The sequence below is a fragment of the Littorina saxatilis genome, linkage group LG9, assembly GCF_037325665.1.
Source record: "Littorina saxatilis isolate snail1 linkage group LG9, US_GU_Lsax_2.0, whole genome shotgun sequence".
Taxonomy (NCBI): Eukaryota; Metazoa; Mollusca; class Gastropoda; order Littorinimorpha; family Littorinidae; genus Littorina; species Littorina saxatilis.
In genome coordinates this window covers 53,181,603-53,206,300 of record NC_090253.1, presented here as the reverse complement: position 1 = coordinate 53,206,300, position 24,698 = coordinate 53,181,603, and the positions used below count along the sequence as shown (strand labels likewise).

The 24,698-nt window shown below is 43.0% G+C and overlaps 1 protein-coding gene and 1 long non-coding RNA gene across 6 annotated transcripts in view; one reads left to right on the top strand and one right to left on the bottom strand.

Moving 5' to 3' along the window:
- LOC138976510 (uncharacterized) overlaps positions 1-24,698 on the top strand; it is a 445,777-nt gene that overhangs the window by 4,289 nt on the left and 416,790 nt on the right. The window lies entirely within an intron of this gene.
- Positions 1-24,698, bottom strand: part of LOC138976492 (transcription intermediary factor 1-beta-like) — a 98,886-nt gene that overhangs the window by 52,432 nt on the left and 21,756 nt on the right. The window contains exons 1-4 of one of the 5 annotated variants that reach the window (XM_070349358.1): positions 15,946-16,776; positions 14,528-14,900; positions 13,255-13,329; positions 11,433-11,743 (exon numbers count right to left, since the gene is read on the bottom strand). In XM_070349358.1, the coding sequence (XP_070205459.1) occupies positions 11,589-11,743; positions 13,255-13,329; positions 14,528-14,900; positions 15,946-16,599 (1,257 nt within the window). In that variant the 5' untranslated portion in view covers positions 16,600-16,776 and the 3' untranslated portion in view covers positions 11,433-11,588. Of the gene's footprint in view, positions 1-11,432; positions 11,744-12,723; positions 13,330-14,527; positions 14,901-15,945; positions 16,777-19,059; positions 19,274-23,480; positions 23,582-23,928; positions 24,004-24,698 lie in introns of those variants that run through there. The other 4 variants (XM_070349356.1, XM_070349355.1, XM_070349354.1 and 1 more) reach the window with 4 other exon arrangements.

Below are 24,698 nucleotides of genomic sequence, written 5' to 3'. Positions count from 1 at the left end.
ACAGGTTTACACATACAGGTTTCATGTAATCAGTCATTCTGTAGACGCCCCCATGAAACCTGTATGTGTAAACCTGTCTGCGTGTGAGCATAGGACCGCTGCCAGGCCTGCTCTCCTTGGTTTGGCTGAAGCTGTTTGTCCTGACAACACACACACACACACACACACACACACACACACACACAGACACACACACACACACACAGACACACACACACACACACACACACACACAGACACACACACACACACACACACACACACACACACACACACACTCATTGTTCTAATGTAGATAATATGGTTAAGTAAACGGATAAAGATGGACATTGATGACAGTGACAGAAGAACCAAGCGATACTTTACACAGACATCAACCAACCAAAGGAACCTTTCTTTGCTGCATAAGTTAAGCGGAAACATCTTTCTGACACAATTGACCGAACCTAACCCTAACCCTAACCCTAACGTCGTGCGCTGACTGTGCACCATGTTCATTACCTGAAGATGAAGTGCTCGTTGTGGCAGTCGCTGATGGTGATGCTGATGTCTGCTGATGTGGTTTTTGTATATCTCCTGTCAGAAAAAATTACAGTGTAAGACACTCAATGGCCTCTATAAATATCATCATCAACAATATATTTGGTCATTATCACCTTCAGTTTAAAAGAGCAACAACATGAGCAACAACAACAAAGAGATAACCATGACGAAGAGTCTTTGATGATCAATTCACCATGACAACTGATCCACTCAATTGATGGAGCTACTACTATCACGCCCTCATTATTTAGAACTCTGCCACCTGAAAGCAGACAGCGGAAAACGACCGACATCGTGTCGTCAGACTGCGACGTATAACGAAGTATTATTGAGTACACGCTCTCTTCATAAGCTGGATGCTGTGATCAGACTGTGATGTACAGTATTGGCGTTAACCGGTAATTAACGGTATTTTACTGATTGAAATAAACAAATACCGGGAAAAAATGGCTGCCGGTATGACATACCGGTTGATGTTTGCACTACCGGTTTTTTTCACTCGTAAAACAACAAAACAGTACTCAGAGTTGGACTCTTACTGGTTCCAATGACCAGCCTACCGTTTTTGTGTGTGGACTGTTTGCATCGTAAAAATCCGCGTACCGTTTGAAAATATACTAGCGCCATCACTGATGTAAAACAAAGTATGATTAAGTTATGCTGTCCATGTATGTCACCCTGTATCACGTCCCAGGACCGACAAAAGAAGCATCAGTAGGAGCACAAAGAAAGAACGTTACCTAGTTTAGACAGATCTGATTTCAGACGGGTCAGTAGCTGGCTGTCAAATACGATGTCACCCACATCCTTGACCTTGGCGGTCGTTCCACTCTCTGACTCAAGGTCGTCCAGACGTAACTTCAGCTGCTTCAGCATCTGCAGGAGTGCGTCATCAGGGGCTGACGTCACCAGGTGATCGATGTTACCAGAGTTTGACGTCATCGCTGCCCGCGCTTTCTCCATGTCAGCAAATGACGTCATTGTTGCATCTTCTTCTTTCTGAATGAGGTCATGGACCTGCTGACGTCGCTTCTTACAACACTGCTCAATGTCATCAAAGACGTCATCCACCGTCTTGTGCATGCCCTTGAACTTCTCTTTGGCAACCTTCATCTGAAACAATATGACGTGTAGAAAATACAGGTATGGATGAACAACCTTCATCTGAAACAATATGATGTTTCACAAAATGCAGGTATGGATGAACAACCTTCATCTGAAACAATATGATGTTTCACAAAATACATGTGTGGATGAACAACCTTCATCTGAAACAATATGACGTGTCACAAAATGCAGGTATGAATGAACAACTTTCATCTGAAACAATATGACGTGTCACAAAATACAGGTATGGATGAACAACCTTCATCTGAAACAATATGACGTGTCACAAAATACAGGTAGGGATGAACAACCTTCATCTGAAACAATATGACGTGTCACAAAATGCAGGTAGGGATGAACAACCTTCATCTGAAACAATATGATGTTTCACAAAATACAGGTAGGGATGAACAACCTTCATCTGAAACAATATGACGTGTCACAAAATACAGGTAGGGATGAACAACCTTCATCTATGACGTGTCACAAAATACAGGTAGGGATGAACAACCTTCATCTGAAACAATATGACGTGTCACAAAATACAGGTAGGGATGAACAACCTTCATCTGAAACAATATGACGTGTCACAAAATACAGGTAGGGATGAACAACCTTCATCTGAAACAATATGACGTGTCACAAAATGCAGGTATGGATGAACAACCTTCATCTGAAACAATATGACGTGTCACAAAATACAGGTTGGGATGAACAACCTTCATCTGAAACAATATGACGTGTCACAAAATGCAGGTATGGATGAACAACCTTCATCTGAAACAATATGACGTGTCACAAAATACAGGTAGGGATGAACAACCCTTGTAGTATTATTGAAACTAAAAAAGATTTTTAAGTTAAACGTTCTGGACTGGCGATTACATGTTGTCTTTGTTGTTGCATTAACATTATATTTAAATATTTAAAAAAAACATCGACTGAGAGTGTATGTGGGCCATAAGGGCCACACGGTTGCTTAGTGACGCATAACCATGATTGTGCTAACCGGCAAAGACGGCACGGAAGGAAGGGGGGGGGAGAAGGGGGGACAGGTCGTACTGAACAGGACCTACACAATGACGGAGAACACACACACCTGTTTTGCCAGTCCTGCTGCTATCTCCTTCAGTCTCTGTGACTGTTGTGTCAGCTCTGTCCTCTTCTCTCTCGCCACGTCTGTGATGGCCTTCACCTCTGGGCAGCTGCGGTGATTGGTTGAATCACACAGTATGCAAATGAGCTCTTGGTGGGCGGAGCAATAGAGTTCAGCCGGCCTATTGGAGTGGTTGTTACATGTTGCCTGGTGGTTTGCAGCCAATCGCTTTGCAGTTAGTTTATTGAGCTGTTCCAGGGTGTGGTCTCTAGTTCCAGGAAGTGTCTGGTGATAGCTGGTGCATGCCTTGCACAGTTTGATACTGCATGCAAAGCAGTATGACGTTGCTGTGACGTTGTTTTTACACATGGCACAGATATGTGAACCAGTTAGTACATTGTGACTTTCCACCAGAGCTGCGGTGGCGAAGTCGGTAGGGAGCGAGTCAACCATGGTGACAAGCTGACCTTGACCTTGCTGTGTGGAGGAGAGAATGGGGGCTCTGCAGAGGGGGCAACCCCCCTGTCCCCCTTCCTTCTGTAGCCAGGACAGAACACAGTCACGGCACGCTAGGTGGTTGCAAGGCAGCAGTTTGGGGTTGGTGAAATCGTCATGGCAGACTGGACACTCTATGTCTGCGCTTGTCACACTGGCCATGATACACTCTCAGGATTCCCAACTTTCCTGTAAACTTGAACTGATTTTCAACAGTGGAAAAGCTGAAGAAGGACGGGGTAAATATAGTAACACCAAGTGTACACTGTACAATACAACTAAACTAGATTACAAAATGCTTTGCGTTTGGCACTGTTCTAATATTAAATAAACAAACAAATACACACATAAACAAACAAACACACAAACAAACAAATAAATTACAGACCTGGGAACTCCTGTTTTGCATTTGGAGTATTTTCAAAGAAACTTGGTGTATTTTCGGAAACATTGATTGTACTCCACACTTTTGAACATCGATGATTCCAACATGCTTCGCGCGTTGCACCTTTAATGAAGTTTACCAATTCCTTCAAACAAAATATTTCTTTCAATTTTTAATGACAAAAACTGTAATCATTGATCAAATGCAGAGTTATGAAGTTATTTTAATCAGAAAAAGAATCAGAAAAAACAAATTCTCGTCGTATTTGATTTCCACCGACCGCGCGCACTTATCGTATTTTACATAATCAAGCGCACACACAACGGTGAAATTGTATGGGTTCTCAGGTCTGAAACAAACGTACAAGACAAAAAAGAAAATACACAGAAGGAAATTCTCCAGAAAAATACAGACGATATGTAGACCACAAACACACCACACAATAATACACACACCACACAATAATACAAACACACCACACAATAATACACACACCACACAATAATACACACACCACACAATAATACAAACACCACACAATAATACAAACACCACACAATAATACAAACACACCACACAATAATACACACACCACACAATAATACAAACACCACACAATAATACAAACACCACACAATAATACACACACCACACAATAATACAAACACCACACAATAATACAAACACCACACAATAATACAAACACACCACACAATAATACAAACACCACACAATAATACACACACCACACAATAATACAAACACCACACAATAATACACACACCACACAATAATACAAACACCACACAATAATACAAACACCACACAATAATACAAACACACCACACAATAATACACACACCACACAATAATACAAACACCACACAATAATACAAACACCACACAATAATACACACACCACACAATAATACAAACACCACACAATAATACAAACACCACACAATAATACAAACACTACACAATAATACAAACACACCACACAATAATACAAACACCACACAATAATACAAACACCACACAATAATACAAACACACCACACAGTAATACAAACACACAACACAATAATACACACATCACACAATAAAACAAACACCACACAGTAATACCCACACCACACAATAATACAAACACACCACACAGTAATACAAACACACAACACAATAATACACACATCACACAATAATACACATACCACACAATAATACACACATCGCACAGACTGCGTACACTACAGAAGAACACAAACCGCATGCAAAGTACAGACACACAAGCTACACGCAGACCACACACACAATACAAAAGTACAGAGTCAATGCATACTTTGTACAATCACAGTTAGTGCAACAAAATACTACTTGTACGTGCATATTTTAGGTATTAGACTAGACAAGAGCAGAGTCAACAAACAAACTTTCAGACACAACACAGAGAAAAACTCCTTTCACATGCAGATCACAGACACATTGAGAAGAGCTTAGTAGCCTACACTCTGTGACTGCAATTCAAGTGACCCACTCAGTCAAGATAGGAATTAAGTCTCTCGGGATTCCCAAAGTGAGTTACAAATACGGAGGACAGTATATGCAATCTCTACATAAACTACGTTCAGATACAATCTCTATATGACCTACGTTCAGATTATACAGACAAAACATAAAGGAATACACACTACAGGCTGGTTAACGGCGTAAAATAAGAACATACACAGTACAGATGCAGAAAAACATAAACTGCATGCAGACTACAGGGAACATTTTGTTGCATTTTTGTCTCATATCTATAACAGCACGACTCTACAGTGAAAGCTGTTTGTGATTTCTTCACTAAATGATAAGCGACACACTAGATTTGATTACTGAGTCCTTCTATAACAATTCCTTCACTCTCACTCAGTGTCAGCCCGCAGATAAACCTCTGTGTTGAAGTCAAATCAAGAAAACCCTAAAGATGACTGAATTAAGAATCATACGGCATGAATCGATCCATACTTCATGTTGGAACACACACACACACGCACATACACACACACACACATACGCACGCACACACACACACACACACACCCACACAAACACACAAACACACACAAACACACACATGCTGGATTCGAATACAACTTAAAGAAAAATACTGGACCCATTCTACCCGTCCACCATCTAGTGAGTTATACTGGACGTTCAAATGTAATTCCCTAATCTATTAAATGTTTCATGGCTCAGATGAATCTTTTGCTTTTCAACCTCATTTAGGTCAGCTAGAAACTTTGATTTCTCGGGAAATTGCAGCTTGGAAACCTTCTTACTTCTCGAAGAATGAATTAAAACCGAAAGTAGAAAATGACAGCATAACTGAACTTATTTCTCCTTTCAAAAAGTTTGCAGAGCTACAAAACACAGCGATCTGCCCTTCAGTATACACATGTCTTTTTCAACTCACCACTGCACAAGTAACACCAGTTTTGCCTTTCGTTCCACTGACCTACATTCAAGTAGCTGACATTCTCTTCAGTGCAGTCATATCGACCGTTCTACCGCTGACAACTGACGGCACACAGTGACACACACAATACACTCAGTGACCAGCGCTGTCGTGTTGATAGTTCGACACACACACAAATCATCATCAGCATTCACTAAAATGTCCAGACTGTGGTGGTCAAAAGACAGAAAGGGTTACCTGTCAGGTGTCAGCAGGGATGGTTTGATTTGCTCGCTGCGCTCAACACAACACGAAGTATCGTCAATGCGGAAGTGGGTGGTTGATCCATGGGAGGTAACTCTGTGCAGTCGTGTTGCTCTGTGATTATCTGCGGCTGTAGTTCCACAGGCGCCAGACACAGCGAGAGAAGCTTCGTTCTGTTCTTCTGTCTTATGGACGGTCTGTCTGCATAGCGCAGGGTAGAGTACGGTGTGTTGATGTGTGTGTGTATGTGTGTGTGTATGTGTGTGTGCAGGGCCGGACCCAGGGGGGGGGGGGGGGGGGTTCCAGGGGTTCCGGAACCCCACCCCTGGAAAAAGCATATACCTTGCTTTGAGTGTGTGTGTTTTTGGGTTTTTTTTAAATAAATTTTGTGTGTGTCTCTAACAAATTTTATTCAATGTGAAATCCGATGAGAAAAAGGTACCCCCCCCCCCCCTTCAAAACAAGGCCCAGAATGCACCAGATTGCGCAGATTTTAACCGTTTTTCAAAAATTTTCCGGGGGAGCATGCCCCCGGACCCCCCTAGTTCGCGCGTCTGCTTTGCAGGCGCGCGCTTGTGGCTTCGCAACTCATTTGGTCCGGCCCTGGTGTGCGTGCGTGCGTGTGTGTGTGTGTGTCCGCTTGCATAGGTGTGTGTGTGTGTGTGTGTGTGTGTGTGTGTGTGTGTGTATGTGAGTGTGTGTGTGTGTGCGTGTCGAGGGTCAACTCAGTGACTGGAAGCGCTAAGTGTGACGAACACTCGCGTTCTTGTAGTGTTTGCTAAACACATGACACGTCTGTAGCTTCTCTCGCCTTGCCTTATTCAGAGAAATTACTTCTTCTGTGAAGGACAAACGACGATTTCAAATGTGTATGTGTAAGATGATAGATGATGGTCTGTTACCTATTGCCATGGGTGGGACTGAACAATGGGTGGGACTGAACAATGGGTGGGACTGAACAATTGGTGGGACTGAACAATGGGTGGGACTGAACAATGGGTGGGACTGAACAATGGGTGGGACTGAACAATGCGGGTGGGACTGAACAATGGGTGGGACTGAACAATGGGTGGGACTGAACAATGGGTAGGACAGAACAATGGGTGGGACTGAACAATGGGTGGGACTGAACAATGTCATGAATCCTGGGGCCACCAGACGCTGAAGGATTTGTATAATTAACAACCAAAACAACGTCACCACAAACATTACGAATCCGGATTTCCGGAATATACCGGAAGAATCCCACCCATGTATTGCTTACACCCGTTACTTCTCTTCGCGAACTGCAGGTGTGGACCATGAAACTGTGGTGTAATTGTATTAAATCTAACAGATGTGTACCATGAAACTGTGGTGTAATTGTATTAAATCTAACAGGTGTGGACCATGAAACTGTGGTGTAATTGTATTAAATCTAACAGGTGTAGTCCAAGAAACTGTGGTGTAATTGTATTAAATCTAACAGGTGTGGACCATGAAACTGTGGTGTAATTGTATTAAATCTAACAGGTGTGGACCATGAAACTGTGGTGTAATTGTATTAAATCTAACAGGTGTAGACCATGAAACTGTGGTGTAATTGTATTAAATCTAACAGGTGTAGACCATGAAACTGTGGTGTAATTGTATTAAATCTAACAGGTGTAGACCATGAAACTGTGGTGTAATTGTATTAAATCTAACAGGTGTGGACCATGAAACTGTGGTGTAATTGTATTAAATCTAACAGGTGTGGACCATGAAACTGTGGTGTAATTGTATTAAATCTAACAGATCTGTGGACCAAGAAACTGTGGTGTAATTGTATTAAATCTAACAGGTGTAGACCATGAAACTGTGGTGTAATTGTATTAAATCTAACAGGTGCAAGACTGCAACACGTATCTTATGGAGTCAGATATATTCAAAGTTGCAGCTGTCGTTTGTTCTTTGTCGAAAAACATATTTCATAGGACAGCTCTTTCATTGTTTTGATTATCAATATTTGCTACGTCCGGTCCAGGAGGATGCTGTTCAGCATGGTGTCGTTAAGGTCAATGTATTAGCATGAACGTAAAATAACCCGGTTTAAGTCAAGGTTTTTTTCTACCAAATATATACATATATTTAAAATATTAACATAGTTGCACTATCTATAAGTTGTATTCACTGCCTTTACTATCTCGTAAAGTTTTACGGTAATACGCTAGAAAAAGAAATCAGATTTTGTTATTCGTCTCACGTACGCTTCATGTCTCAGTTCTCAATCTGTCATCCATCCATTCATATATCCATCCATCAACCCATTCATCCATCCATCCACCCATTCATCCACCCATCCATCCATCCATAAACCCATCCATCCATCCATCCATAAACCCATCCATCCATCCATCCATAAACCCATCCATCCATCCATCAACCCATCCACCCACCCATCCATCCGTTCATCCAACCACCCATCCATCCACCCATCCATTCATCCATCCACCCATCCATCCACCCATCCATCTATCCACCCATCCATTCATCCATCCATCCACCCATCCATCCATCTACCCACCTATCCACCCATCCGTCTATCCACCCATCCATCCACCCATCCATCCATTCACCCATCCATCAATCAACCCACCCATCCATCCACCCATCCATCCATCCATCCATCCATCTATCCATCTATCCTTCCATCCATCCACCCATCAATCCATCCATCCATCCACCCATCCACCCATCCATCCATCCATCCACCCATACATCCATCCATCCACCCATTCATTCATTCTTCATTTGCACTATTCAGTCACTGATCATTTGTTTACTTTATTGTATCAGACTCTCCAAGATTGGTTTCCCCAAAAAACTATTGTCATTTTACTATCTATCTATTCGTCAAAACTAGAATTGTCGCCTTTCAGAATATTAAGAACAAAGTTGAACAAAATATAAACACAGATCACACACACGCAATGAGTATGCTTCCACAGTGATGAAACAAAATATCGGATAACATTTAACAAAAATACTTTAGAAGATTAACCAGCAGCATAACAAAATACTCATGAAAAATTACTTCAACATTTTAATTACATAACCACGAACTCTATTGTGTAAGGCGGACAAGCCGTTTCCACAGCAATAGCCCAAAACATCGGATAGAAATCATTATTATACTTTCAAAGATTAACCAGCACCATATTAACACTATCATGAAAATATCAGTTCAGCGTTTTAATTCCATTATTACGAACTCCATTGTCAAAGGTTGGCAAGCTGTTCCCACAGCTATAGCACAAATTCGGATATAAATCACAAAGTAAATAACCAGCAGCTTAAAAACAGAACCGCGCAAATATAAGTTCAATACCTTATCACAAATCATAAAATACACTTTCGAAGATTTTTTTTTTTTGTTGCTTAACGCCCAACCGACCACGAAGGGCCATATCAGGGCGGTGCTGCTTTGACATATAACGTGCGCCACACACAAGACAGAAGTCGCAGCACAGGCTTCATGTCTCACCCAGTCACATTATTCTGACACCGGACCAACCAGTCCTAGCACTAACCCCATAATGCCAGACGCCAAGCAGAGCAGCCACTAGATTGCCAATTTTAAAGTCTTATGTATGACCCGGCCGGGGCGGACGCCTTACCACTAGGCCAACCGTGCCGGTAACTTTACTCGCATATGGCAAGTAGATAAACATTTCTACTCGCCGGTTACATGTTTCTACTCGCCATGGCGAGTAAAATACTCGCCACTTTAAGACGTGTTATATTTAGCATTCAGACGTTATACTCTGTACTCTACAGTCATTGCTAGCACTCCAAGCAAACTAGCAATACAGTCTTGCTACGATAAATAAGACAAAGAGGCGGTACATGGTACATGAACATACAACATCAGCAGAAGCCTCAGCAGAGAAAAAACACGATTTGAACGTGCATACACAATACAGCAATTCTTGGTATAATGATAACAGGAGTAATGGAGATTTCGGAGAAGGTAGCGTTAGTGGTACGAGTAATAATGCAGCTGCTGTTGCTGCTGATGATGATGAGGAGGCGGAGGCGGAGAAGGGGGAGGCAGAGAAGGGGGAGGCGGAGAAGGGGGAGGAGGAGGAGGAGGAGGAGGACGACGACGACGATAACAACGACAACAACGATGAGAGAAACATAACCTGAAAAGTTGGTCGTTGATCATGACGATTACGATGATGATAATTATAATGATTACTGAAAGTGTCAATCATTATATGAAAAGTTAATCGCAAAGTGATCAACGTATTATACAGTAGTTGATACCAAATGGCATTTTACAGTGAAACCATGACGTCAGACAGGCGACATGACGTGGTGCAGAGTATACAGAGTGGTGGCGGTGTGGATCAGGCCAGGTCCAGCTCATAGCGGCCCTGAATTCCCATACAGTGACTATATTCACAGCCACTGTCCCACCGGACGTTCACCATGCCTTGTGCTGCCCCTGAATGAATCGCCGTCACGGTGCCCGGTCCTCCCCCGTCCTGCACACAGTACACACTGCTCACTGCTCTGTTGGGTCACACGTGGGGGTGGTGGGGGTGGGAGGGATATGGAGGAGTTCGGGTGGCAGGTTTAAGTGATGGGGTAGCGAAAGGATAACAGAGGCCAACATGATGATCACAATCATGTTCCAAATAGGTCCCAACTACCTCAGAGGACGTTAAACCCCCAAAGTCAGTCAGACCACAGCTCCTTGGGAGGGGGGAGGCGGGGAGATGGCGGGGAGATGTCGGGGGAAGGACATTTTGGGAGAATAAAAAAGGGGGGGGGGGGCTGATGGTGGTGCGAAAAGAGAAAATATAGATCACTTCTATGTCGGACGGAAGTGGCGATGGAAGGAATACTAAAGGAATAACAGAAGGGTGAGGTGGAGGCTGGGAACAGGACGGGGAATGGGGGAGGAGGTAACTCATGGGAAGACACAATGATAAAGGAGGGCAAAGAACTGCTTACCGCTCTGTGCCAACACTAGTGGGGGTGGGGGTGGGGGTGGGGGGGGGGAGGAGGGGTATGAGGGGACCGGACGAGAAGGAGGGGGGGGGAGGGAAGAAGAAAAGCGGAGGGAGGGGGTTGGGGGGTGTTTTAGGGACTAGCTGACGGAAACGAGAACGGACATGCGGGGCGTTCCTAAAATAATCCTCACCACAATAGTGACCTTCACCTCCCCACCTCCCCTCCCTTTCTCCCTCAATTTTAGTTTTGTTGCCACTTCTGTTTCGACGACAGATTCAGGATGTAGGTGAGACAGACAGCACAGGGACACCAGCACTTACCCAATTGCCACACCTGTCCGCGTCCCAGTCTGGTCCCCGCCTGACCCTGTCCCCCACCTTCAGGACTGCTGCCAGGTCTGCTCTCCTTGGTTTGGCTGTAGCTGTTTGTCCTGTCAACACACACACACACACATACACACACACACACACTTTCAAACACACACGCATACACACGCACACACATACGCACATACATACACCCACACATACACCCTGAAACACACACACACCCTGCAACACACACATACACACACACACATACACACGCATACGCACACACACACATACACACGCATACACACATACACACACACATACACAAACACACACACACACCACACACACACACACACACACACACACACACACACACACACAGACAAACAGACACACACATACACTCATTTTTCTAATGTAGATAATGTGGTAAAGTAAACGAATAAAGATGGACATTGATGACAGTCACAGACATACCAAGCGAAACTGTACACGGAAACCAACCAAGCAAAGACTGGACTCGACAACCATGGTAGGTAACCAGTCTAGGAGAAGGAAACTCCGAAATAGAACCACGGGCAGACCAAGCTCAACAGCCCAGGAAGGCAATTGGTCTGGGGGAGGGACCCCTGATCAACGTCCATGGCCGAAGCCGGAGATGCGGGACCCCCTGGGTGCCAAAAAGCGCTGCATCACGCAAATCACAAAATTCTAGTGAACGACGACGAAGAAGAAGAAGAACCAAGCAAAGGAACCTTTCTTTGCTACATAAGTTAAGGGCCCAGTACTAGCTGAACTTTTACAAAAAATCACTTTTTATCATTCAAAGTTGAGTTTATATTATTCTAAGGTACAATTGGCTGAAATTTACGAATCCGTTGGAATTTTGCATCTAAATATAATATCTTTCGAGATATACGGGTTTAAAAAGGGGATATCTGTGCTGACTTTTGACAATTTGGCCAACGAAATCGCAAAATCAACACATTTTTGTCATTAATGTAATTATTAAAAAAAAAGTATTAAAGATAGAGTGTTGCCATTTTCCACATTTGATTTTGGTATGGATGCCCATGGTTGGCATCCTCTAACATTGAAAGAAAATGGAGCAGAACTCAAATGGGAATTTTTTTAAGTAGTAATTATCGACACAAAAAATTCTCGAAAAGTGAAAATTGTGTAAATGTCCTCAATAACGATTATCACATTGTTAGAGGTTCCCACCATGATGACTTATGTCCAGAACAACTTGGCAAAATGCCATAAACCTCCTATGATTAGTTTGGCCTGTATCATTGCGGCCATGCGGGTAATAAACGACATTTCGGTTTTGGCTACATTTATTTTATTTTTTTTTGTGCAGCTATTTATTTATTATTCTTTTTATGTTTTTGAAATTCTGTTTGTGTCTACAATATTTCCATTATGTCAAGAAACAGTAGCCAAACTTTGAAACTGTTATCTCTATATGTAGGTGGTTTACTACTGGCATGAACAAACAACCCTCCGCTAGGTAGTACTGGGCCCTTAAGCGGAAACATCTTTCTGACACAATAATTGACCGAACCTAACCCTAACCCTAATAATAATGTCTTGCGCTGACTGTGTGCACCATGTTCATTACCTGAAGATAGGGTGGTCGTTGTGGCAGTCGCTGATGGTGATGCTGATGTCTGCTGATGTGGCTTTTGTAAATCTCCTGTAACTTACTGTAAGGGACAATTACAGTGTAAGAGACTCAATGGACCCTGTAAATATCATCATAAACAATATATTTATCATTATCACCTTCAGTTTAAAAAACCAACAACATCAGCAACAACAACAAACAGACAACCATGACAAAAAGTCTTTGGTTATCAATTCACCATGACACTCATGATTGAGCTACTATAGTGACGCCCTCATTAGTTAGAACTCTGAGAAATGCCACATGGATTGGATTGGATTGGATTGGATAAGATTTACAGTCCAGTGAGGTTACCCTCATGGAAATTCGGGCTGCTTTCTCCCCGGGGAAAGCGAGCTGCCATACATACGGCGCTACCCATATTTTTTTTCCTGCATGCGTGTATTCATGTTTCCTGAGACTTAATGCCGTGTGAGATGGAATTTTTTTACTTTATTCCAAGTCCCACGGGTATTTGATGGACATTTTTATCTATGCCTATACAATTTTGCCAGGAAAGACCCTTTTGTCAATCGTGGGATCTTTAACGTGCACACCCCAATGTAGTGTACACGAAGGGACCTCGGTTTTTCGTCTCATCCGAAAGACTAGCACTTGAACCCACCACCTAGGTTAGGAAAGGGGGGAGAAAATTGCGGCCTGACCCAGGCCTGAACACGCAACCTCTCGCTTCCGAGCGCAAGTGCGTTACCACTCGGCCACCCAGTCCCGCAGACAGCAGACACCATAAAAGCAGACAGCGGGAAGAAAGAAGAACATCGTGTCAACAGACTGCGACGCATAACAAAGTATTATTGAGTACACGCTCTCCTCATAAGCTGGATGCTGTGATCAGACAGTGATGTACAGTATTGGCGTTAACCGGTAATTAACGGTATTTTACTGATTGAGATGAGAAAATACTGGGACAAAAATGGCTGCCGGTATGACCTACCGGTTGATGTTTGCACTACCGGTTTTTTTCACTCGTAAAACAACAAAACAGTACTCAGAGTTGGACTCTTACTGGTTCCAATGACCAGCCTACCGTTTTTGTGTGTGGACTGTTTGCATCGTAAAAATCCGCGTACCGTTTGAAAATATACTAGCGCCATCACTGATGTAAAACAAAGTATGATTAAGTTATGCTGTCCATGTATGTCGCCCTGTATCACGTCCCAGGACCGACAAGACAAGCTACAGTAGGAGCACAAAGAAAGAACGTTACCTAGTTCAGACAGATCTGATTTCAGACGGGTCAGTAGCTGGCTGTCAAATACGATGTCACCCACATCCTTGACCTTCGCAGTCGTTCCACTCTCTGACTCAAGGTCGTCCAGACGTAACTTCAGCTGCTTCAGCATCTGCAGGAGTGCGTCATCAGGGGCTGACGTCACCAGGTGATCGATGTTACCAGAGTTTGACGTCATCGCTGCCCGCGCTTTCTCCATGTCAGCAAATGACGTCATTGTTGCATCTTCTTCTTTCTGAATGAGGTCATGGATCTGCTGACGTCGCTTCTCACAACACTGCTCAATGACATCAAAGACGTCATCCGCCTTCTTGTGCATGCCCTTGAACTTCTCTTTGGCAACCTTCATCTGAAACATTATGACGTGTCACAAAATACAGGTATGGATGAACAACCTTCATCTGAAACAATATGACGTGTACACAAAATGCAGGTATGGATGAACAACCTTCATCTGAAACAATATGATGTGTCACAAAATACAGGTAGGGATGAACAATTTTCATCTGAAACAATATGACGTGTCACAAAATACAGGTAGGGATGAACAATTTTCATCTGAAACAATATGACGTGTCACAAAATACAGGTAGGGATGAACAATTTTCATCTGAAACAATATGACGTGTCACAAAATACAGGTAGGGATGAACAATTTTCATCTGAAACAATATGACGTGTCACAAAATACAGGTAGGGATGAACAATTTTCATCTGAAACAATATGGCGTGTCACAAAATGCAGGTATGGATGAGCAACCTTCATCTGAAACAATATGATGTGTTACAAAATACAGGTATGGATGAACAACCTTCATCTGAAACACTATGACGTGTCACAAAATGCAGGTATGGATGAATAAACTTCATCTGGAACAAGATGATGTGTCACAAAATGCAAGTATGGATGAACAACCTTCCTCTGAAACAATTTAATGTTTCACAAAATACAGGAAGGGATGAACAACCATTTATCTGAAACAATATGGCGTGTCACAAAATGCAGGTATGGATGAGCAGCCTTCATCTGAAACACTATGACGTGTCACAAAATGCAGGTATGGATGAATAAACTTCATCTGGAACAAGATGATGTGTCACAAAATGCAAGTATGGATGAACAACCTTCCTCTGAAACAATTTAATGTTTCACAAAATACAGGAAGGGATGAACAACCATTTATCTGAAACAGTATGACGTGTCACAAAATACAGGTAGGGATGAACAACCTTCACCTGAAACAATATGATGTGTCACAAAATACAGGTAGGGATGAACAACCTTCACCTGAAACAATATGATGTGTCACAAAATACAGGTAGGAATGAACAAATCTTATAGTACTATAGGTCGTACTAAACAGGACCTACACAATGACGGAGAACACACACACCTGTTTTGCCAGTCCTGCTGCTATCTCCTTCAGTCTCTGTGACTGTTGTGTCAGCTCTGTCCTCTTCTCTCTCGCCACGTCTGTGATGGCCTTCACGTCTGGGCAGCTGCGGTGATTGGTAGGAAAACACAACATGCAAATGAGCTCTTGGTGGGCGGAGCAGTAGAGTTCAGCCGGCCTATTGGAGTGGTTGTTACATGTTGCCTGGTGGTTTGCAGCCAATCGCTTTGCAGTTAGTTTATTGAGCTGTTCCAGGGTGTGGTCTCTAAGTGCAGGAAGTTTCCGGTGATGGCTGGTGCATGCCTTGCACAGTTTGATACTGCATGCAAAGCAGTATGACGTTGCTGTGACGTTGTTTTCACACATGGCACAGATATGTGAACCAGTTAGTACATTGTGACTTTCCACCAGAGCTGCGGTGGCGAAGTCGGTAGGGAGCGAGTCAACCATGGTGACAAGCTGACCTTGACCTTGCTGTGTGGAGGAGAGAATGGGGGCTCTGCAGAGGGGGCAACCCCCCTGTCCCCCTTCCTTCTGTAGCCAGGACAGAACACAGTCACGGCACGCTAGGTGGTTGCAAGGCAGCAGTTTGGGGTTGGTGAAATCGTCATGGCAGACTGGACACTCTATGTCTGCGCTTGTCACACCGGCCATGATACACTCTCAGGATTCCCAACTTTCCTGCAAACTTGAACTGATTTGCAACAGTGGAAAAGATGAAGAAGTACAGGACGGGGTAAATATAGTAACGGCACGTGTACACTGTACAATACAACTAAACTAGATTACAAAACGCTTTACGTTTGGCACTGTTATACTATCAAATAAAGAAACAAAAACAAAAATAAACAAACAAAGAAACAAATAACAGACCTGGGAACTCCTGTTTTGCATGTGGAGTATTCCCAAAGAAACTTGGTGTATTTTCGAAAATAATGAGTGTACTCCACACATTTGAACATCGATGATTCCAACATGCTTCGCGCGCGACCGTTGCACCTTTAATGAAGTTTACCAATACCTTTAAAATAAATGTTTCTTTCAATGTTTAATGACAAAAGCTGTAGCCATTGGTCAATACAGAGTTATAAAGTTAGTTTAACCATTGAAAGAATCAGAAGAACAAATCAGTCTTAAGAATTGTTCACGTCGTATTTTTTTTCCACTGACCGCGTGCACTTATCGTATTTTAGATAATCAAGCGTACAAAATACGGCGAAATCGTTTGGGTTCCCAAGTCTGAAAGAAACACACAGGACAAAATATGAAATACACAGACGATATATGTAGACCGCAAACACACCACACAATAATACACACACCGCACAGACTGCATACACTACAGAACAACACAAACCGCATGCAAAGTACAGACACGCAAACTACACGCAGACCACACACACAATACAACAGTACAGAGTCAATGCATACTTTGTACAATCACAGTTAGTGCAAAAAAATAGTACGTGCATATTATAGGTATTAGACAAGAGCAAAGTCAACAAACAAACTTTCAGACACAATACAGAGGAGAGAGCTTAGTACACTCTGTGACTGCAATTCAAGCCGCGTATCCCGAAAGTGACACACTCAGTCAAGATAGGAAGTTTCTCGGGATTTCCAACAGTAACAAATCCGCCGGGCTAGTAGAAACCGCCTGGCAACTCGCCCGGCTGGCCAATGAAAACGCTGGTCAAATGAGACCATTTTGGTTGTAATATCGAGTTTTAAAGCCATTAAACACTGCAGATCAACTGTGGTGTGTACCGGGCCAGCGACATTTCTGCCGGGCTAGTGACTTTCTTGAAGTTACTCGCCCGGCGAGTTAACATTTTGAGATTTGGCCATCTCTGCTGTATAAACTACGTTCAGATGCAATCTCTACATAAACTACGTTCAGATTATACGCAGAAAACATACAAACTTCAGGCTGGTTATCGGCGTAAAATAATAACATACACAGTACAGATGCAGAAGAACATAAACTGCATGCAGAATACAGGGAACATTTTGCTGCAGTTTTTTTCTCTCATATCTATAACAGCACGACTCTCCAGTTTTAGCTGTGTGTGATTTCTTCACTAACTCATTAGCGACACACTAGATTTGATTACTGAGTCCTTCTATAACAATTCCTTCCATCTCCCTCAGTGTCAGCCCGCAGATAAACATAATTATGTGTTAAAATCAAATCAATAAAAACCTAAAGATGACTGAATTAAGAATCATACCGCATGAATAGATCCATACTTCATCTTTGAACACACACGCACAGTCACACACACACACACACACACACACACACACACACACACACACACATACACACACACATACACACATACACACAACACACACACACACACACACACAAACACACACACACACACACACACACACACACAACACACACACACACACAAACACACACAACACACACACACACACACACACATACACACACACATACACACACACACACACACACACACACACACACATACACACACACACACACACACACACACACACACACACACACACACACATGCTGGATTCGAAAACATCTATTCTGCTCGTCCACCATCTAGTGAGTTATACTGGACTTTCAAATGTAATTCCCTAATCTATTAAATCTTTCATGGCTCAGATGAACCTTTTGCTTTTGAACCTCATTTAGGTCAGCTAGAAACGTTGATTTCTCGGGAAACTGCAGCTTGGAAACCTTCTTACTTTTCGAAGAATGCATTGAAACCGAAAGTAAGAAAAGACAGCATAACTGAACTTGTTTCTCTTGTAACAGTTTTTACAGAGTGCAGAGGAACATAACAAAGCGTTCTGCCCTTCAGTATACAAATGTCTTTTTCAACACACCACTGCACAAGTAACACCAGTCTTGCCTTTCGTTCCACTGACCTACATTCAAGTAGCTGACATTCTCTTCAGTGCAGTCATACCGAGCGTTCTACCGCTGACAACTGACGGCACACAGTGACACACACAATACACAGACCAGCGCTGTCGTTTCGATAGTTCGACACACACACACAAATCATCATCATCATTCACTGAACACTGTCCAGACTGTGGTGGTCAAAAGACAGAAAGGGTTACCTGTCAGGTGTCAGCAGGGATGGTTTGATTTGCTCGCTGCGCTCAACACAACACGAAGTATCGTCAATGCGGAAGTGGGTGGTTGATCCATGGGAGGTAACTCTGTGCAGTCGTGTTGCTCTGTGATTATCTGCGGCTGTAGTTCCACAGGCGCCAGACACAGCGAGAGAAGCTTCGTTCTGTTCTTCTGTCTTATGGACGGTCTGTCTGCATAGCGCAGGGTAGGGTACGGTGTGTGTGTGTGTGTGTGTGTGTGTGTGTGTGTGTGTGTGTGTGTGTGTGTGTATGTGTGAGTGTGTGTGTGCGTGCGTGCGCGCGTGTGTGTGTGTGTGTGTGTGCGTGTGTGTATGTGTGCATGTGCATGTGTGTGTGTGTGTGTGTGTGTGTGTGTGTGTGTGTGTGTGTGTGTGTGACCAGGGTCAACTCAGTGATTGGAAGCGCTCGGTGTGACAAACACTCGCGTTCTTGAAGTGTTTGGTAAACACATGACACGTCTGTAGCTTCTCTCGCCTTGCCTTATTTAGATAAATTACTTTTTCTGTGAAGGACAAACGACGATTTTAAATGCTTATTGTGTAAGATGATAGACTCGATGATGGTCTGTTATCTATTGCTTACACCCGTTACTTCTCATCGCGAACTATGAAACTGTGGTGTAATTGTATTAAATATAACAGGTGCAAGATTGCAACACGGATCTTATGAAGTCAGATTCAAAGTTGCAGCTGTCGTTTGTTCTTTGTCGAAAAACATATTTCATAGGACAGCTCTTTCATTGTTTTGATTATCAATATTTGCTACGTCCGGTCCAGGAGAATGCTTTTCAGCATGGTGTCGTTAAGGTCAATGTATTAGCATCAACGTAAAATAACCTGGTTTAAGTCAAGTGGTTTATTTTTTATTTTTTTACCAAATATATATATTTATTTAAAAAAATAGTTGCACTACCTATAAGTTGTATTCACTCACTTTACTATCTCGTAATGTTTTACGGCAATACGCTAGAAACAGAAATCGGACTTTTGGTATTGACCTGACGTACTCTTCATGTCTCACTTCCCAATCTTTCATCCATCCATCCATCTATCCATCCATCAACCCATTCATCCATCCATCCATCCATCCATCCATCAACCCATCCATCAACCCATTCATCCATCAATCCATCAACCCATCCATCAACCCATTCATCCATCCATCAATTCATTCTCCATTTGCACTATTCAGCCACTGATCATTTCTTTATTTTATTGTATCAGACTCCCCAAGATTGGTTTTCAACAATACTATTGTCATTTTACGATCTATTGGTCAAAACTAGAACTGTCGCCTTTCAGAATATTAAGAACAAAGTTGAACAAAATATAAACACAGATTACACACACGCAATGAGCATGCTTGCACAGTGATGTTACAACATATGGGATACCATTTAATTAAAAAAATACTTGAGAAGATTAACCAGCATCATAATCAAATAATCATGAAAAATAACTTCAACGTGTTAATTTCATAACCACGATCTCTATTGTCTAAGACTGACAAGCCGTTTCCACAGCGACAGCACAAAACATCGGATAGAAATCATTATTATACTTTCAAAGATTAACCAGCACCATAATAAAACTATACTTATGAAAATATCAGTTCGACGTTTTAATTCCATTATTATGAACTCCATTGCCAAAGAAACTTCGGATATAAATCACAAAGTAAATAACCAGCAGCTTTAAAACAGAACCGCGCAAATACAAGTTCAATATCTTATCACAAATCATAAAATACACTTTCGAAGACCGGGCGGGGATGTAGCTCAGTCGGTAGCGAGCTGGATTTGTATCCAGTTGGCCTCTGTCAGCGTGAGTTCCTCCCCGGGCCACGTTAGGTGAGAGATTTATTTCTCAGAGTCAACTTTGTGTGCAGACTCTCCTCGGTGTCCGAACACCCCCGTGTGTACACGCAAGCACAAGGCCAAGTGGGCACGAAAAAGATCCTGTAATCCCATCAGAGTTCGGTGGGTCATAGAAACACGAAAATACCCAGCATGCTTCCTCCGAAAGCGGCGTATGGCTGCCTAAATGGCGGGGTAAAAACGGTCATACACGTAAAAGCCGTGGGAGTTTCAGCCCATGAACGAACAAACAAACAACACACTTTCGAAGAATTTTCAGCATCTCAAAAGGATTCACTGGAATTTCAGTACAACTATTCAGCCCTGAAAGGCCAACAAATGGTGTACTCGCCTTTGGCTGGTGATTCTAACAATGTACTAGCCAGAGAGCAAACTTCACTAGCCAAACCAACAATTTGTTTCAGCAACTTTACTCGCATTTGGCGAGTAGATAAACATTTCTACTCGCCAGTTACATGTTTCTACTCGCCATGGCTAGTAAAATACTCGCCACTTTCAGGCATGTTATAGTCAGCATTCAGACGTTATACTCTGTATTCTACAGTCATTGCTAGCACTCTCCAAGCAAACTAGCAATGGTCTAATTGTTACGATATATAAGACAAAGAGGCGGTACATGGTACATGAACATACAACATCAGCAGAAGCCTCGATCAGCAGAGAAAAACACGATTTGAACGTGCATACACAATACAACTATTCTTGGTATTCCTATTTTGGAGACTTGAAATCCATATTGTAAAACAATTTATTTTCTTTTTTCATCGGAATGAGTTGATATACATATGTATCGATTGGACATTGGATTTCCCTTCTTTGAGTCATGTGACGTCAGAGGCCTACAAAACTTTATAATTGGGCGTTTCAGGTTGACCGAAACTTTAAAGGAACTACAAAACACACGTCATGTGTTTGATTGCATGTGTGTGTGCTGTTTAATGTCAAAACAACAACAAAGTCAGTACATGACGTGTGTTTTGTAGTTCCTTTGAAGTTTCGGTCAACCTGAAACGCCCAAATATGAAGCTTAATAAATAAATATGTGTTTGATTGCATGTGTGTGTGCCCGGCCTCGTTCAATCGTCAAAACAACAACAAAGTCATAGTACCTGAAAGGAATTCGATCGATATAGCGCGGTCTTGGAGAACAATGACTGTCTCGATCTGTGTAAAATGTCATATTTTGGTCAAACACGCAAATAACGTATAATGTATGTATTGGTGGAACTGCCTGCATTTCTTTCTTGTTCTTGTATTGTTGTTTTTTCATGTTATCCCCATGTGGTTTCTTGAAATAAATTTGCCTTGCCTTGGAATTGCCTTGGCTGATAACAGGAGGAATGGAGATGTAGGAAAGGGTATTGGTATTGGTAATAATGATGATGATGCTGATGCTGCTGATGACGAGGAGGCGGAGGAGGACGACCACGACGATAATAACAACGACAACAACGATGACAGAAACATAACATGAAAAGTTGGTCGTTGATGATGACGATCACGATGATGATAATTATAATGATTACTGAAAGCGTCAATCATTATAAAAAAAAGTTAATCGTAAAGTGATCAACGTATTATACAGTAGTTGATACCAAATGGCATTTTACAGTGAAACCATGACGTCAGACAGGCGACATGACGTGGTGCAGAGTACACAGAGTGGTGGCGGTGTGGATCAGGCCAGGTCCAGCTCATAGCGGCCCTGAGCTCCCATTCTGCAAGCATATGTACAGCCAATGCCCCACCGGACGTTCACCCTGCCTTGTCCTGCCGGTGAATGGACCGCCGTCACGGTGCCCGGTCCTCCCCTGTCCTGCACACAGTACACACTGCTCACTGCTCTGTTGGGTCACACGTGGGGTGGTGGGGGTGGTGGGGGTGGTGGGGGTGGGAGGGATATGGAGGAGTTCGGGTGGCAGGTTTAAGTGATGGGGTAGCGAAAGGATAACAGAGACCAACATGATGATCACAGCTAGCTCCCTGTGAAGGGGAGATGGCGGGGGAAGGACATTTTGTGAGGATAAGAAAAGGGAGAAGGGAGGGGGGGGGGGGGTTGATGGTAACGCGAAAAGAGAAAAGATAGATCACTTCTTTGTCGGACGAAAGTTGTGAAGTAAGGAATAATAGAAGGGTGAGGTGGAGGCTGGGAACAGGACGGGGAATGGGAGAGGAGGTAACTCATGAGAAGACACAATGATCAAGGAGGGCAAAGAACTGCTCACTGCTCTGTGTCAACACAAGTAGGGGGGGGGGGGGATATGAAGGGACCGGAGGAGCAGAGGGGGGGGGAAGAAGAAAGGCGGAGGGAGGGGTTGGGGGTGTTTTAGGGGCTAGCTGACGGAAACGAGAACGGACATGAGGGGCGTTCCTAAAATAATCCCCACCCCTTCTCCCTCAGTTTTAGTTTTATTGCCTAGGGTGGCTTAGGGTTAGGGTTAGTACTTCTGTTAAGACGACAGAATCAGGATGTAGGTGAGACACACAGCACACGGACACCAGCACTTACCTGATTGCCATGCCGCCAGTCCGGTCCCCGTCTGACCCTGTCCCCCACCTTCAGGACTGCTGCCAGGTCTGCTCTCCTTGGTTTGGCTGAAGCTGTTTGTCCTGTCAACACACACACACACACACACACACACACACACACACACACACAAACATACACATACACATACACACACACACACACACACACACACACACACACATTTTTCGAATGTAGATAATATGGTAAAGTAAACGGATAAAGATGGACATTGATGACAGTCACCGACGAACCAAGCGATACTGTACACGGAAATCAACCAACCAAAGGAACCTTTCTTTGCTGCATAAGTTTAAGCGGAAATATCTATCTGACAGGATTGACCGAACCTAACCCTAAACCTTACCCAACCCTAACCCTTACCCTAACCCTAACGTCGTGCGCTGACTGTGTGCACCATGTTCATTACCTGAAGATGAAGTGCTCGTTGTGGCAGTCGCTGATGGTGATGCTGATGTCTGCTGATGTGGTTTTTGTATATCTCCTGTCAGAAAAAATTACAGTGTAAGACACTCAATGGCCTCTATAAATATCATCATCAACAATATATTTGGTCATTATCACCTTCAGTTTAAAAGAGCAACAACATGAGCAACAACAACAAAGAGATAACCATGACGAAGAGTCTTTGATGATCAATTCACCATGACAACTGATCCACTCAATTGATGGAGCTACTATTGTCACGCCCTCATTATTTAGAACTCTGCCACATGAAAGCAGACAGCGGAAAAAAGAACGACATCGTGTCGTCAGACTGCGATGTGTAACGAAGTATTATTGAGTACACGCTCTCTTCATAAGCTGGATGCTGTGATCAGACTGTGATGTACAGTATTGGCGTTAACCGGTAATTAACGGTATTTTACTGATTGAAATGAGCAAATACCGGGAAGAAAATGGCTGCCGGTATGACATACCGGTTGATGTTTGCACTACCGGTTTTTTTCACTCGTAAAACAACAAAACAGTACTCAGAGTTGGACTCTTACTGGTTCCAATGACCAGCCTACCGTTTTTGTGTGTGGACTGTTTGCATCGTAAAAATCCGCGTACCGTTTGAAAATATACTAGCGCCATCACTGATGTAAAACAAAGTATGATTAAGTTATGCTGTCCATGTATGTCACCCTTGTATCACGTCCCAGGACCGACAAAAGAAGCATCAGTAGGAGCACA